General features: G+C 40.1%; 1 protein-coding gene across 4 annotated transcripts in view; it reads left to right on the top strand.

Annotated features, from left to right (window-relative positions):
* EPB41L4B (erythrocyte membrane protein band 4.1 like 4B) overlaps positions 1–17,606 on the top strand; it is a 180,444-nt gene that overhangs the window by 38,819 nt on the left and 124,019 nt on the right. For all 4 annotated transcript variants that reach the window (XM_074875473.1, XM_074875463.1, XM_074875481.1 and 1 more), the window contains exon 2: positions 12,266–12,370. In XM_074875473.1, coding sequence (XP_074731574.1) covers positions 12,266–12,370 — 105 coding nt within the window. The remainder of the gene's footprint in view (positions 1–12,265; positions 12,371–17,606) is intronic.

Below are 17,606 nucleotides of genomic sequence, written 5' to 3'. Positions count from 1 at the left end.
GTTTTGAAGTAGAATAACAGAGACGATTGTTTAAGTTACTTTGTCTACTATTATTCTTGTCCTTCAGCAAATTCCTACAATTTAATACTTGCCCTAGTTCACAGTTTATCCTGAAAATTCAAAACAACCAGCAGCTTTAACAGTGATGAAAGCTAGAAGACAACTGGAACATAACATGAGAAAATGCTTTGCTTCTAAGTGCTGCATTGTAAACAAAACTGCATTAATTCAGTATGAGTTACACACAAAGTCAGGAAAGGCTTGTTACCAACAAACTGTCAATTTTATGTCTGTTCACTTACAGGAAGCTTAAATTAGGAGGTGGGGGAAAGTGCAAGAGTTTGACTCACATGGGTTGGGAGATAATATATCTAAACCTAGGTTTACATTTAAAGTAACATAAAGCTTTGAAAATGCTTTTAAAGTGTTAAATATTTGTCATATTGTAGTTTGTACATTTTGTGTTTTCGTGATCCACCAGGGAAAATGGATTCACTGGTAATGAGAGAATAACTCAGGCTGGAGAAGGACAATTTCAAATACGCGAGATTTTGCAGCCCCTGGATGTTGTGAAAATGAGGCTGGAAAGCATTTGGTGTTCCTTGCAGACAGATGTGCGCTCCCCACTGACTGACTGTGGCCCATGGAGTCTTGGCAATTCACTTTGCATGGAATCTCTGAGCAGGAAGGAGAGAGTGCTCTTACATCACAATAACCTATACTTTGGTGGGTTGGTTGTGTTTGTCTCTGTAAATATAATATATTTTTAAAAGCTACCTTTTAATTAAATGCCCATAGTTATTGAATGACAGAGTAATTTCCTCCTCTGAACGTTGGGGGTGGAGAGGGAGGATGAGACTGACAGACAAAGGAACCATCCTGTTTCTCAGAGTAAAATAGTTTTTATCACTCATTGAAGACATGAGTTCATTGGTCTGTATTGTGAGTAGAGAGTATTGCCTTTCAGTAACGATGAGTATGGCAGATCTAAGATAACCTTGTCTTGAGCTAGGACAGTAAGAGTGGCTGAGGTGACTCCCTGCTCTCCACTGTCCCCCTGAACACTGGCTATCTTGTATCTCATACTGAAGGCCCAGTAATCTGTACCTGATGTATTAGAAGCCTAGAAACTGAGGTCAAGACTGTGGAGTCTGTGAGGGAGGGTAGGCATTTGTATTGGGGTACGTGACAAGGTTTTGGTAGCAGGGGAGCTGCAGGGATGGCTTCTGTGAAAAGATGCCAGAAGCTTGTCCCCATGTCAAACAGAACCAGTTCCATCTGGCTCCAAGACAGAGCTGCCACTGGCTAAAGCTGAACCCAGTCAGCGATGTTGGTAGCACCTCTGTGATAACATATTTAGGAAGGGGGAAAAACCTCTGCACAGCAGCTGTGAGAGGGAGGAAGGAGTGAGAAAAATGTGAAAGAAACAGCCTTGCAGATGGCAAGGTCAGTGAAGAAGGAGCGGGAGGAGATGCTCCAGGCACCAGAGCAGAGATTTTCCTGCAGCCTGTGCTGAAGACCATGTCAAGGGAGGCTGTATCCCTGCAGTCCATGGAAGACCATAGTAGAGCAGATATCCACCTGCAGCCCATTGAGGACCCCACGCTGAAGGAGGCAGATGTGCCTGGAAGGAGGCTGTGACCACATGGAGAGCCTGTGCTGGAGCAGGCTCCTGGAAGGAACTGCTGCCCCAAGGGGACCCATGCTGGAGCAGTCTGTTCCTGAAAGACTGCACCCCATGGAAGGGCCCATGCTGGAGCTGTTCCTGAAGGACTGTAGACTGTGAGAAGGACCCACACTGGAGCAGTCCATGAAGGACTGTCTCCCGTGGGATAGACCACATGCTGGAACATGGGAACAGCATGAGGAGGAAGTAGCAGCAGAGACGAAGTGTCATGGACTGACCACTTCCCCTATTCCCCAGTGCCACTCAGGGGGAGGAGATAGAAGAGTCAGGAGTGAAGTTGAGCCTGGGAAGAAGGGCAGGGGAAAGGTGTCTTTAGTTCTGTTTTTATTTCTCACTATCCTACTGTTATTAGTTGGCAATGAATTAAATTAATCTTCCCCAAGTTGAGTCTGTTTTGCCTGTCATGGTAGCGATCTTCCTGGACTTGTCTTGACCTGATGGGTCATATGGTCATATGAACCATACAAGGACATATGGTCCAGCCTCATAACACCATTGCAGCCCTTTCCTGATGTCTAGTTTGTCAGCATCCTCCACACAAGTCACCTGAATGCTCCAGCTTGGTGTCTTCCAAAAAGTCAATGAAGATGTGTTCCATTTCTTCCTCCATATAGTAGATGAAGGTGTTAAACAAGATAGGTTTGAGGATATTTCCTTGAGGAATTCCTCTTATGGGTGGTACAAACCATTAATCACTACCCTTTGAGCCCAGTGATCCTAGTCTTCCACAGTAATCCACCTATCTAGACTATAATATCCCAGTTTGGATGTAAGGGTGCTGTAGGAGACCATGTTGAAAACCCAACAGTTGAGATAAACAACTTTTGCTGGTCTTTCATCCAAGATTTAAAAAGAGGGTTTAATTTAAGATCTTCAGTGTGCATGATTGGCGAGTGATTGAGCATTCAGCTTATCACTCTCTTCATCTGAATTGCTTGTTTTCCCCCAACATATGGTATTTTCTATACAGTGAGATGAAAAACTGAGTCTCTCTTAATCTACAGACTCTCTGGCTGTATCAACAGTCATATGTGCTTTGTTGCTCAGCCTGAATAAAGTTTATCACATTCTGTCTCTTTCTGAATCGACACAGATGAGCAAGTGAGTTGACACTTGTTCTTCCTGCGTCATTGGTACAGTGTTGTATTTGGTTGCAGTTAAAGGCTCTGCTGCCTGCATGTGTATGACTTTGAAGTCAGCTGAGTTGTCGGTGTCATTTAAAAGCTATTAGGCAGCAAAATTGTCATTATGGTCAGAGTTTGGCTTGCATAACTTCTGTGCAAACAGAAGAACCCAAGCTTGCTCTTGAATCTGTTGTCCAAATCTGCAAGTCTGGAAATGAGAAACATTGTTTCTATTAATAATCTCCCCAGGGAAGTGGTGGATTCCCCAACATTGGACTGTCAGCTGGTCAGGGTGCTGAGCCATCTTCTCTAGACCGTGTTTTTGCCAGGGAAGTTGGACCAGATGATCCTTGAGGTCTTTTCGAACCTGCTATTCTGTGATTCTATGATTAGTAATAGAATAGGGAATTAGGACAGCAAAATCTGATCCTCCGATGACTTGGTCACTTCTCAGACAGTTAGGAGGCTTGGTATTAATGCTGGTGGTTTAGGTTAAATAGAATATTGATTGACGGTTTAACTGAAGTATTGTGAGTTTGTGGGAATTCTCTGCTCCTGTGTTCGCTTTCATTGTGAAATAAAATTATTCTGAGAGAGCGCCCTTTACAGATTTTTCTTTGTCATCTTTCTAAACAAAGGTTTTTGTTAATACCTGCATGGAGGTTGTCTTGTAACTGCAAAGAACTGGTGGTACAGTGTTTCCTGGGGCCACCACAGAGTGATTTCATTTTTAACTAGTTCATTATCCCTCCAACTAAAAGCTGTGCTGTGAAGTGGTTCATGTTACAGTGGCTTTTGGATATGGACTTGACCATGCTATCATGGTCTGATATTTTCATACTGTAAGGAATTCTTGCCATTTGTTTTCCCTGAATTAAAAAAAAAAAACAAACAAAAATGTTTGACTAAAAGACCAAGTTATTATTTTAAACAACGGAGATGGTAGCAGTTTGCCATGTATGACTGACCAGTTCGGAATGTTTGATCTGATCTGTCTTGAGGTCCAGATTCTGAGAAAAAGATTTTTGCAAAAGTTGTCAAGCGTAGCAAAACTTCTGTTGAGGTAAAATGCCCAGGTGGAAAGAGCCAGCCACAAGGAATGCCCCATTAACCCATCACAGTAAACTGGGAGCATCGCCAGCTTAACAAGCTCTACTGAATCTCTGGCATTCACTGTGGTGGTTTTCCTATGTCTGTGTGGTGATCTGAATCGAGAGTGTAAGCTCCTGTTGAGGTGTTGTTGAATACACGGGTGAAATAAGCTAAAAAGCTGATACTTTCTGGTTTTACTCCTTTATGTTGCTTGGGTTTAATTTCCACTATAGTCTTTTGGATTCTGTTTTATTTCCCTTGACATATGAATGGCCGGAATCTGTTTAATGGCATGGAGGCAGGCGGGGCAGCCAAACCTCAGAGTGAAAGACAAAACCCAAACCTTCCTGCAAATTAGTAAAAACTGCAGCCTGCTCCAAATGGCTTTTCAAATCAAACCAGATGCGGGGTAACCTTCTAACTATTGCTAATCTATCTATACTCTCTGGAATGTGTGTACATGTAGCATGTACCTTTGATCATGTATTTTCCTTTTCATCTGTATTTTTGCTTAAAAAATTCTGAAGGCAGTCTTTCAAAGTACATCCAAAGGAAGTGCTGGCATATGATACTCCCTCCAAGCAGGCAGCAAAAAAATCGCAGCTTGCAGGGAACCTGACGGGAGGAGTCTGACACTTCTGCAGATTTGTGGTTCTTTTCTGTCTGTTTTTTTTGAAACTGTTACTTTTCCAGATTCTGATCAATAGTGTGTGTTTTTGCATACTAACTATGGGTCAGTGGTTTTGTTAATAATCACCACTTTTATCTTCTCAGCCTCTTACTTGATTGTATGATCTTTTTGTTGACATGAAATATAAGAAATCGATTTTAGCTATAACCCAGCCTTTCTGCTCCTCATCTTGACACTCAGGACTTCTAACTTAAATGTGGTTTTTCTTTAATTGAAAAAAAGCCAGACACATCAGTCCGTGTTCATTCTTCAGAATGAAGATAAACAGAACATTGTGCTGCCATGCCTGTTTCAGTGCTGTAAGGTGTCCATTTCTGCTTCAGATCTGAGTATTTCTAACAGAGCAAGCAGTTAAATTCTACAGAATGATGAGAATTTACCTTGTCTCATATAATTCCTTTGCAACAGTGAGGAGATTAGAGTGCTGGATGACTTGTCAATATAATAATCCTAGGTCTGGCATTAGGTTTTTTTCACTGAGCAGTGGTATAATCTGAGAGAGGTGAATTCTATAAGTTTGAACTATTGTTTATTCGAACTTTTAAAAATTATACTAGTGAAGTTTTGTTATAAAAACCACATGGCTGTTCCAGTTACATCTTCTGTCTTTCTAGAAAGAAATATAATTCGTAGTGATCTTCCTTAATTGCATATACTTGGCTAATTATGTTTGTGCTTAAAAAGAATTATGTCTTCCTGGCTGCCCACTAAATAAAATATTTTTAGTGGCAAACTTCCCCAGTCTTTCTCTGTTTTTTAAACTGCTGATTATAAGCCTGCAGTTTAAGAGGTTTTACTGACTTTTCTGAATCTCTGGATTTCTGGTTCTCTTTAGAGAGAAGCAAATAATTGGAGTTGATTCTTTGGAGGGGTCCTGTGACTTAGTATATGAAAGAACAAAGAGTGAAGAGTGCTGAAGTCTGTTGGCTGTCTGAATAAATAGGTAACTTCTCAAGAGTTTGTCTTTGCATTTTAAAGCCGTAAAGCTTCTGAGGAAGGACCACCTTAGAGCTTTCTCCTCAAGTTCTAAACTCCCTTTGTGGTCACTGCTTCGATGTTTCGCGTCTTTGAACTTCATTTACCAGCTGTAACTGTCAGGGTGATCAATAATTAATATAACTTATATGGAAGGTTTAGCACTGTAGAAGAATTTGTGCCAGATAAGGGAAAAGGCAATTAATGTTAGCATGCATGTGAAATTAATTTTCTGCTATGAAAAGTGCCACAAATAATATGCATTATTTAAATAAAAAAAAAATAGACATAGAAACAATTGAATGTGACTTGTGTGAACATAAACAGCATGCAATATTATGCTGGAGGAGAGGGATCGTTCTAAGGAACTTTTAGTTTTATCCAGACATAGATAAAAGTAAATTCCTGCAGCATACATGATGTGATATTTCTAAAGGAATCTGTACTTTTTGCTCTTACAGGTCAGCAGGTGGTGGTGGTGGGGATCCTGTTCTGTACACTTGAAGCCATGATCTATGAGGCATTGTGTAAGATATTGATTCTTAGAGCAGCCCTTCTAGGTTTTGCCCCCCAGCCACAACACAGCTTTGTGGCCTCCTCCTTGCCCCAATACCCAGTGTTTGAGACACAGCTTTTGACACGACTGGCCCCATGCCAGGCTGTACACTGTAGCCCATAAGTGAATGTGTGGGAAGGGGGTTTAAAAGCACTGTTAACTTAAATTAGTGATGTTATACTGATGTAACTTCCCCCTGTAGGCAGTTCTTTACTAGGCATATAGCTGTACAGCTGCACTGACAAACCTCTTGGGTACAAGTTGGAAACAGAACCTCTAGCTTGCCTGGCTGGGATATCAGGGACCCTGCAGGAAGCTTCCTTTATATAAAAGCACTTCTGGCTTGTATTGCATTACGTCTGACTGGGCATTACTGCTGGTCTTACTGTGTCTCTGCCTTATTGCTAAACCATTTTCTTGTAGACTGTCATAAGTGTCCTATTTAAAAACAAGTTAAAAAAATTGGAAAGAGTTGAGTCAGGCACACACACATGCAGAATGTATATGAAAGACGTGTCCATATAGAAAATTCTGTTTGTACAATTCCATCTATTTAAAACCATTTCTACTCATGCAGCATTCAAATACAGACATACAAGAAAGCAAAGGTGTCTTTTGAAACTTCGGTACTGCTATTAGCATAAGAAAGCAGAGAGTCTTTACTAAACTCTCCTGGGATTCTCTTCTGATAGCATTTGCCTCTTTCTCCTTGTTCTCTTTTAGGTCAACTTAGCTTATGCCAGTACTCTGTGTTATTTCTCAGATGCAATTTAAAGTCATTACCACAAATCTCTAGCTCTCCAGCAAAATGGCACCTATATCCCACTGTCATTTGTGCAGGAGGGCAATGGGCAAGTCATGCAAGGGAAGCCTAATGTTATGATGTGTTTGATGGTATTGTCTTAAGTGTAATGTTATGTGTTTGATGGTATTGTCTTACAGGTGGCTGCCACTTCAACACCCATAGCTTAGCTTTATCAAGTTCTACCTCTTCCTCTGGGGATGCAGAACTGTAAAGTATATTTCAGATGAAATCATGTAGGTTAAGAAGTCTCAGCATAGGTTTTTGTTCTCCTCATCCTAGCTACTTTGTGTTTCCTCAGCTGTGTGCTTGAACCTGAGGGGCATGTAGTATTTCAAGCCGGTCAGGAGAGGGAGCTGGCAGTCTAGGGGTGAAAAAGAATCTTCTTTCCATATAAATAAACAATTTTTATTGTGCCTCTGAGTGTAGAAGTGTGATGGGGTAACCTGTCTATATGTGAAATAAGAGGAGTCCAGACTCGCTTCTAGAACATAAAGTTACAAGTAAGGATTTTTTTACTACTTTGTTCTGTGGCTGATGGTAGTTTTTATCTGTTGCCTGAGGATCCCGTTTAGAAGTGTTGACAGTGCTTTTCTCTTGGAAGAGGTCTGTGTTGGCAGTAGTACACGTAGGTGATAAGGACAGTAAACAGAAACTCTCACCTTCATCTGACTCCAATAAAATAAAAATGTCAGTGCTGATATTAATGTTGTCAATAGTAAATGCACTTATAAGGCACCCATCGTAGTAGTATTTGCTTGCCCTTCATGTGGCTTTGGAGAGATTAAAGGCTCTTCAAAGACAGGATGCCCTTCAGATGACTGCTGACTTGATCAAAATGTAAAACTGCCCTGCATAAGGGTTTCCCCACTGCAGTGGGTTAACCTTATCCAACAGCCAGGCTCCCACCCCACATTGTCTCCCCATCTGCAGGATGAGGGAAGAAAATATGGAGAAAAAAATGAGAACAGGAAAGCTCATGGGTCAAGGTAGAGACAGTTCTTTCCCAGGCTCAAATCCAATCCTTCACTCCTGACCTCTGTACCCACTTCCTTCCGACCACTACCAGCAGCCAGTGGGTCCATTGTGGAGATGGCTGAAACCATCTGTGTCCAGCCTGAGGCAGCCCTGACATCTTCCCTGAAAAAAATAAGGAAGTGGTGAAATTCTCCTAAAAATATTTGATATATTGCAGAATACATAATCCTGTACTTTCTTTAGAAAAAGAAACTAAATCTGCCCTGCCTACTAATTTCTGCTACTACTCACTGTTCAGTTTGGGACACATTACAGTTAATTGGCTTTGACTTTTTTTCTTGGCAGTAGTTTATTTTCCTTTTTTTTTTTTTCTCATTTTGTCAACTTGCAAACTATTTCATGTACCTCCTGGCCTATTTGATGGGTTGTTTTCCCAGAACTTCAGCAATTTCTGAAATCTGTTAATAGTTTGTTTGTCACGCTGCAATCTGAGCTGTCTAGTATGACTCAACAATTTCAGCCCCTCCACTTGGGTTCATGTAATGCACTGTGCTTGGTTGCTACATACTGCACTTCAGTTGTGGGAAGGTGTGCACAGCAGCTCTCCAGCTTTGCTGTGCTCTGAGAGTGATCAGTGGCATTCTTGCACTGTATCTGCATGAAAACGGCACTTTTCTGACTTGTATGTTCACTTTCCATGCCCTTTGGTGAAAATCTTTCAAACAATTCTGGAATAGCTAAAACCAACACTGATCAGCCTTTTTAGACAGAGCCAGTTGGTGTAAAATGTCCCTGGCTGATGAACTTGCCCTTCATGCCCACCAAAAGCATGTTAAAACCTCTTGCCTATTCACATGTCAAGTCTGGAAGAGTTTCTAATTAGAGAAGTTAATCTTTGTTTTGTCAGGTTTTAGCTGACAAGAATTTCACTGGAAGTCTTTGGCAGCTAAAAATTTAGCCTACTTGAAATGTGGGCCAGCTGTCACTAGGGCTCTACAAGGTGCTTTATACCCCTGCTGAGTTGAGTCCTTGTAGGGAGGACGGAGCAATAAGTCTTCGTTAAGTGTAGGAATTTTCTTTGATGCCACGATTCATGGTCCCAAAGAAACTATGTTGGAGGGTTATTTGAGAACAGCTTCCAGGATACAGAATGGAGGATACTGGCATGACTCTCAGGCAGGACAGGGCTGACTGACATCAGAAACGCTTTTTTTTTCTTTTCCTTTCTCTCAGTAGTTGGTCATTATCATGGAGCAAGTGTAATTCAGTCTTTCAATGTTTCTTCAAGGACAAAGAGGCAAAAGGGAACACAAGTGACTGCCTCATGCTAGTTCAGTTTTACCTTGGGTTGCAGCTGTAGTTTTGTAAGTTGGACGTTTGAAATGCTGCCGCCCCGCCCCCCCCCCGCCGTGTTTGCCTGTGAGGTTTCATGGTGCTCACACAGGTTCTTGTGGGTTTCAAGGAACACTCCACCAGAAACTGTCAGTGGTTTAATTGTTGCTTTTTAAATTTTTTTTTTTAAAGCAAAGACAAAAAAAACCAACCACAAAACCAAACAAGGTTTTGCAACCTTGCTTACAGCACTTCCCAATTACAGTAACTTTCATAACAACAAAGTAGTAACTGTATATAATAATAGACATATATGATAATAGTGTATGTATATTGTTTGTTGTCATATACTCCCTTTTTTGAGATGTAAGTTATGCAGGTCTTTTACATCTGACAGCTCTGTACCATCTGTCTAGCAAGGTAGGACTGTAAAACATTCTTAGTTTACAGTTGGGTTTTTTTAGATGTATCTTCAAAACATACGTACAAGTTGAAGGTCTGCAGAGAAAGTGTGATTTGTTAAATTTCAACTGATTAGATATACTATGAAAATCATCTTGTATGAAACCAGTTCCATACTCCTTATGTGGTACCCAGGTCTTGAAAGAGGAAGCATTTTTTAAGCTTCTGTGTTACCCAGAAAGAGGGGTGGAGGAAAAAATCATGCAAATCAGAAGTTTCTTGTAATACAGACATTTTTTCCATTAGAGACCACTTTTATGCATATGTAATTCCTGAGAAAAAAGCCTTCTATTTTACCTATACCACTCATTTAATTCAGTGCACGGGTAGCAATTTATCAGTCTGCAATCTGACTCCCTAGATTGTCAGGCAGTGAAGAGGCAGAAGAAAGGAGAACAGGTCATCCTTTACTGTTAGAGGAAAGGAGTTAGTCACTTTTATCTCCCTCTTTAGTGTAACTTCTCAAAGTTTTTGTCAGCAATTTGTGGGCTGCAGCAGCTTTAGCATCTAAGTGGTATGAGTTGCTGGGAAAGCTCATTTAGTGACAAGTTAAATGTGATAATCTCCTGTAAACTATGTATGTAATACTGCATTTTATGGCCTAGTCGTGCAGTGTAGAGCTATTCTCCATGTAACACACATGTTGAACATTAACTACTATTTGGGTGCAGAAGGTGGAGTGTGCTCTCTCTGGTTTCTATTGGGTGTGTGGCAGTTGAAAATAAACATACGGGTAGTTAGTGCCATAAAGCAAGCAACCAGGAATAGAGTGATCATAGGGCATCAAATCAGTTTTTCTTAGTTTTGCAAATTCTTCATGTCTTGCAGTTTCTTTTTTTTATTGCTTTGGAGGGTTTTCTCCTCCCTCGTTTGAGCAGAATCAGTTTAAATTCTGTTGTGCTTTGGCTTCTTTAACAAGTGCTGAATTTACTATGTATGAGAAAACATGTTCTGGATACTCTTTAGCAAACTTTTTGTTTGGTTTATAGCAATTATTGTATATCTAAAGATGATGGTTTCTCAGCGATGTACTGCTTTAAGAAGCTGTTGTATTCTCATCTGCTTTCAATAGTTTGTTGAACTTTAAGAATGTCTGTTACTCACTTCTTGCACCCCAAAAATAATAAAGCAGTATCTTATGATAATTTAATGCTAGTTTTAAGTTTTTATGCAGTTTGTTTTAAAGGGGCTCCTAATGCTGTTACTGAAATTTGATAAGATTTGATTTCTGTGCTTCTGCTTTGTAAGTTTAAAAAAAAAAAAAAAGACAAAACCAAAAAACTAAAACTTGCTGCCTACACCTAAGCTTGCTTGACCTTCTTGGCAAAATAGAGATTAAACTCTTCATCTTGTCTTTTGCTGGAAAAGACAGATTTTTAGACAGCTTGGAATCCTGGACAGGGGTTCTGCATGTTGCAATTGATGCTGCTTTTGTTGCAGAAGGCCAAACTAAAGGAACTGAGTGTTATTTATCTCTCCAAGTTGAAATCAGTGAGTTTTGCTACATTTTGCCTGAAGTGGGAACACCTAATGTGTTAGTGCTTTAAAGAATAAAAATAATATTAAAAATTCCTCAAAGGTGTATGAGGCATAGCAAGCACAGAAGTGGTTCCGTATCTGTACTTTCCTGTATAAAATGCACCTGTAGCTTCAGTCTCTTACTGAGACTTATGGTCATCTCATGTACTTTAGCCAAGGGTGGGGTTTTTTTGCTCAGGGACTTGAAAGCTTCCTTCCCCAAGTAACACAAGAGGGTTTGCATGAAAAATTGGTTTGCTATTCCCTCTTCCTCCTACCCACCTTTAATTTCCAAGCTTTGCTGCCTCTAGTGTTTGAAGTGCTCTGGTATGTACATTCTTGGCTTAACCTCAGGACAAGTACACAGGCCAGTGCAGCCTAACTTTGTACTAGTACCCCATAGCCCATGACTGGGGTTAGTTTTGTTTCCATGCCTTTGTGTTTCAGGTGTCATGTCAAGTAAGAATTGTAGCTCTTTTTTTGTTTCTCCATTTAAAGGCTGTAAATGTGATGGCAATTAGCAACATTGAAAGATTCTTATCAGATTTCATTAATTTTCCTCACAGTGCTCTTCAAGTATTCAAGCTGTCCAGAATTCATTTTGCAGTTTGAGTGGTGGTATGGCACTGCAGTTGGTATGTGATAACAGCCAGCAGGTTTCAGGTGGTGTGTCAAGCAAGCTTTTCCTGGAGAATTTGGCTTCCTGGGGTTTAAAATGTTGTCTCTGGGACTTAGGACACTTAGCAGGACATAAGTCTTTACTTTCTCTCCTACACTTTGAGTTGCAGTGAACTTTGAAAGTTTTCTTTAAGAGTGAAGTCTGATGCTGTTGTAATAGCTTCAGACAGGAACAACATGTCACTGTATCTTTCTTGAAGAAAATAAAAAGAAATATCAATACAACTCTTTAGAATAAATATAATTACTATTTAGATGTTATTTTCCATGGTGCATCTCCTCTTCCCCATTTGAACTTAAAAAGAAACCCACCCAAACAAACAAATCCATATCTACCCACAAAAAAAACCCACTTTCTTTTCTGTTACAGAAAAATGCAAAGGGCCAGGAGTTGTTTGACCAGATTGTATATCATTTGGACCTTGTGGAAACCGATTACTTTGGCCTACAATTCATGGATGCTTCCCAGGTTACAGTGAGTATAACTTCAGTTAATTTTTATGTTCTGCAGTAGTTTGTGTGTGTGCTGTAAATGTATTACCAGTGCAGTTTCATGGAGAGATGCAGGCATTAGGGAATATACTGCTGAAACAACTGATAACATGTTTGGTTCTTGTACAGAAAGCCAAATCCTCTAAATGAGTCATGTCGTTTTATACGATATGCACATGACTTGATTGCACATAAGTGAAAAAGTAGTAATTGTGGGTAAAGAAAAATGTGCTTTATGTTTAGTAGACTCAGTATTAAAAATTGGTTAAATCTCTTGAAAGGGTTTCTTGTAAGTCTTATCTTTGCTATTCCATGTACAGATCATGTTGTTCTGTGGATTTAGTTTCATTTTCAACAGAGAGAAATTTCTTTCTCTCCCCTGTCCAATGACCTCCAGCATCTATAGGTAAAAGGAGAAAAAAAAAAAAAAAAGGAACGTATTTACAGATACAGGCAGATAGATATATCAGTAAGGTAGGGTTAAAAGACTTCAACCTTGTTGTTAAACTGTATTGCTGTATGTTTAATCTTTTCTTTTGTATGTTCGTGGTGAGGTATTGGTATGACAGCAACCTGGGTTGTGGATAGCAAATATGCAGATTTGGAAAATAAGTGTTTGCTTTTAGACTATCTGGTCAGTATGTAAATGTGTTTTCTGTAAAACAACAGAAGACGGATGTATTCTGTGCTATTAAATTAAATAATGGGAAAATGTAGCCACAATATTGAAGCGAAATGTATGTTCTAACTTTATAATCTCAGAATTCTCAGCTTTCTCTAGCAAGCTGGGATCAGTGTGATTAGGTCTGATCATTGTTTACCAGTGAACTATCATCTGCGACCAGCGACTTTAAACAACAAACAGGAAACCTGTGGAGATGTTGTAACAGCTTGGCATTGAGAAAGGGAATCTATGCTTTTTGGGGAAGAGAATTGGTGTAACTGGTATTATCTATTTAAACATTATTCTGATATCCCAGTTAATTTAAGGGTATGTATTTATCCCTGGAAACTGATGTTTGATTGAAGTATGTCCGTAATAGGTTTGGGGTTTTTAGGAAGTTTAGTGTGTGTGTTTCTGCTAAAATTTATATTACATAAATTGTGTGTCCTTTTATGATGGACCTGATCATAAGGACACAGCTAATAGAGCAGAGCCTGGTCGTAATAGGAAAAACAGATTATATTGTCACTGATTGTCAAATCACCAAATTGGTGACTTGATAGCTAGGAGTAGTTGCCTAACCAGGAATTCTGTAATGTTTTGAAAGAAGGGAAGCAGAAAGGGAGAGCGAAACATCCTTTCCTAGCAAGAAAGAAGGGCAGATCAGATGCAGAATACCTGGCTGTGAGGAAGCAGAGAGTGCTCATTTTCTTGTATATTTGCAAAACCAAAGGGCTCTTTTGAATAGTAAGAAAGATGAAGCAGAAATGTGAGCAAGTATGTTTTCCATAGATAGTTCTGTCCCTGGTGTTCAGTGCCAAATGTGCCTATATGTGCAAGTGTTTTAGCTTTGTTTGTATGCTACTTCTTTCCTCTGTATTGGGGGGGAAGTAGATCATGGCATCTACAGTTACAAGAGGGATAAGGGCTATGAACAGCTTCTGGGGGGCCTAAAAAAGCCGACACTTGTTGAAGCACTTTGGTAGTAGGGTTATGGTTCCTGGATTAAGAGGAGTTTTGAGGGCAGAGTTCTTCACCTTCACTGGAGTGCAAGGCTGAAAGCTCTCATTTGGGTTTGGGTGGTTTTTTTGTCTGGTTTAAGCTGAGCAGAGTAGAGCTTAGAGAGCTTCAAGGCACAAGCTTTTATCTTCCCCAGCACTCTGTGCAAAAGCGGTTCCATGTTTTAACAACCTGCCTTGGTCTGTTTTGAACTTGTGACCCACTCATTCATTTGCATAGCAATTAATGCACAGCCTCCATGTGCTTCTGCTTAGTGCCAGCCCAGCCGCACAGTGGCAATTGCGGGACTGGGAGATTAAAGTATTGTAAACTCCTTGAGGCTCTAAGCCTTTGTCTTTATTGCGTATTGTTAAGTGCTAAACATCTTTAAGCCACCATTATAAATATGAGAGCGCAGAATAGTCTTTGAACAGTGGAGATTGCCTCTGTATGCTCCAAGGCCAGCAGCTTTTGAGTGCACTGTGTTTTTGCATTCCTGTAACTTTGCCAGTGAGGACAAGCAGCCTTGATAGCAATGATTTAGAAAAGAAAATCATAATTAGAGCTTATCTGCTTTGAAAGAGAAAGAAACTTTATTTGTTTGAAGAGCTTATTTTTAATACCCCCCAAAAAATAATTTTTCAATACGATCAAAAACATAAAGTTGTGGAAGGCAAGATGTCAGCAGTAAGGCAGAAAATACTGTAAAGCCTATTCACTGAAGTCTGCATAGTTTGTATCTCCTGCTCTTTGAAGATCTCCATGAATAGAACGATGTAGATGATCATCTAGTAGTTTATTCTAAAGCAAAGCTTTTGTGTACTGTTGTATTTTAAGTTATCTGGTATTAACTCCAGATGTAGGAATACTCAGGGGGAGAGGGGTTGCTAAGTCCTGTCAGTGAGTGGAAGAACTTGATCCTATTGGAAAACCTGTATTCATAAGCGAGGTTTAAAGCAGCACAGATACATTGCCTGCTGATGTTTAGCAACTTGACTGATTTATAGGTTACAGTGAGGAATAAAACTGCATCTCATTGTAGTTGCATTATAATAACTTTGGACCAACTCTTTTTCTACCAGACTCAGTAACAAAACTCCTGAGACTGTGCTCTGCAACTGTTCTAGTGGTGATTGTTTCATCATTCTCACCCTTTTTTAATTTCTATTTTTGTGTATGTTTTATATACACAGTGGGATGTGTATAATTTATAAATAAATACACATATATTGGAGGTGTGTGCTCAAAAATGTCTTTTTGTGCCATCAAAAGGGTTGGAGACCACTGCTCTAGGACAGCTTTAGTGAGTTTGGGAACATTGTAAGGCCCTCCAAATGTTTCCATCATTTTGTAATAAAAACCCTGCTCTGCTTTTCTGTTCCTCCTGTTTGTGGAAGGGAGGAGAGGGGAAAAGAGAAGGAAGGAAATGAGAATCAAAGAAATGATTTTGTGTTCAGCTGTCACAGGTCTTCAGCAGGGAAGTAATGCTTAGGGTGGTTGAAGAGTTGTCACTCTTATGCAGGAGGTCTCTGCAATGGTTTAGAGGAAATGTAAAACTTACTGGGTTTTTAATTTTACTGTGGTGGGTATGTTCTAGCAAAGCAGGAGGCCTTGAAAGCTTTAGTTGAGGTTGGAAATAGCAATAATAAAATCTTGTGAGACCATACTATCAAAGATGAGTTGCCATGAGGAAGTATTTTATTGATCTTTTCAGAAACTGGTCATGTGCAACATACTCTGTGGTTGGTCTGGGTACTTGACATTTATTTTAGGCTGCTGGTAGCTAATGTTTATTCATCTTCTATCCAGCTTGTCCTTTCTTTGTCTCTTATTCCAGATCATCATAAGAAAAAGAGCTTCTGTAGTTTACAGCTTCTTACAAGCTGCAACATATTACAGAATTTTCTCAGGATATAGATCTGTCCATTTCTACAGTTGCATTCTTTGTTCCAGATGTCTGTCCTGTGATTGCAAAACCCTCCCATCCCCCCTGTTTTAAAGGAATTCAGAACAGAAGGATTGGCCATGTTGATTAGCTTGGAATTTGCTTCTGTTTCCCTCATGATTTGGTTTCTGATCACAAGAACAATTACAGAGTAATTGAGGGGGAAGAAAATATAAGATACATCTTTAAATTTTACTATTTTTTTTCTTTTTGCAAATGAGCTGCTATAATCCTCAGGGTATGAAACTTTAGTAGGGAATGTGTGGAAGAAGAAGAATTAAAATGCCACTTTTGTTACATGCATCTCAGCAATCTTTCTGAAGTCACTTATGTCCGATCTCTAAGGTCACAAATGCCCCTCGACTTAAAGAAGGTCCATACGGAACAGCCTTTCCCAGCTGGGTAAATACATTGCGCTCTGCAGCCACTTGAGTCATTTTGAGGATGTGTGCATGCATCCAATGTATCTGACACATTGGGGAGCACTGGAATTACAGCACGTGTACAGCAAGACTTTTGTGCGAGGACAGCCCATGCCTCCTGCAGGAGCGCATGGCTACGATGGTTCCCTGGGGAGGTGAGAGCCAGGACCAACCTGCAATCAGTTGTCCTGGCAAGCTGTGTTTTCATCTGAACTTCTTAATATTAACCAATTCCTAAATTGGGTTTTGGTTCACTTGCTGTGAGAGGTGAGAAGACAATGGAGGGAGAAGACTATGTAGAAACTAAAATAGCTTTTGTGAAAGCAGTGTTCCAAGTACAAAAACAGAAGGAAAAAAAGGAGCAAGAACTGTGTTTCCCAGACTGTGCCGAACCAGGAGCAATGTGTCAGGATCCACTGATCTGGACACTGAGATGTGGAAGGTGGCCTTGTGGCCAGATTTTTCTGGGAAGGTCAGGATTGTGTATGCTTCACAACATAGGTTTTCAACAGTGCAGTGTGAGGGTGGGGGGTAAGGCATTCTGGACAACAAAGACTGATACCTGAATGCCTTTGTTTTCTCTACATATCATGAATTAGCCTCATGATGTTTCAGCAGGTATTGGGTTCAGGGCCTTGGAGTGTCTTGGTGCTTCATGACTGCCTCTGCTGCATCTGAATTTTTTTTAAGGGCTCATTGTCATTGAAATCAATAGGGTTTTTTCAACTGCTTGCTTTTGATACTACTGCTGTCACTTCTTAAGTGTGTGAGGTATGTAGAAAAATGAGCAACTCATAACCAGTCAATTAGTCTCATAGTGTGATAGCTGGGAGTCTTATTCCTTATGTACTGCTTAATACTGTAACAACAAGTGCTTGTTAGGCAGAACAAAGCAGGGACAAGCATTATTGTTGCATGCATTGAATGTTGTGGGCAAGGGAGGCTGGTAAATATTTTGATAATGCAAAAGGTTTCTTTTTCTTCATCCCATTTCCCCATGAATAAACTGAATTAATGAAATCGGTGAAATTAATCTGTGACTTTGTTTTCCCTTCCTGAATCTCTCTTGGTCCTCTGGATGATGAGCTTTTTGGGACTGTGGTTGTCACAGGATATGTGTCTGTGGATTGTAGCCCAGAGCAACAAATACCAGGCACAGCTGGAGGGTCCCAAGAGCTCTACAGGTAAC

The sequence above is a fragment of the Strix uralensis genome, chromosome 1 (genome assembly GCF_047716275.1).
Source record: "Strix uralensis isolate ZFMK-TIS-50842 chromosome 1, bStrUra1, whole genome shotgun sequence".
Taxonomy (NCBI): Eukaryota; Metazoa; Chordata; class Aves; order Strigiformes; family Strigidae; genus Strix; species Strix uralensis.
Note: the sequence above shows the minus strand (reverse complement) of the source record. Positions and strands in the feature narration are given on the sequence as shown.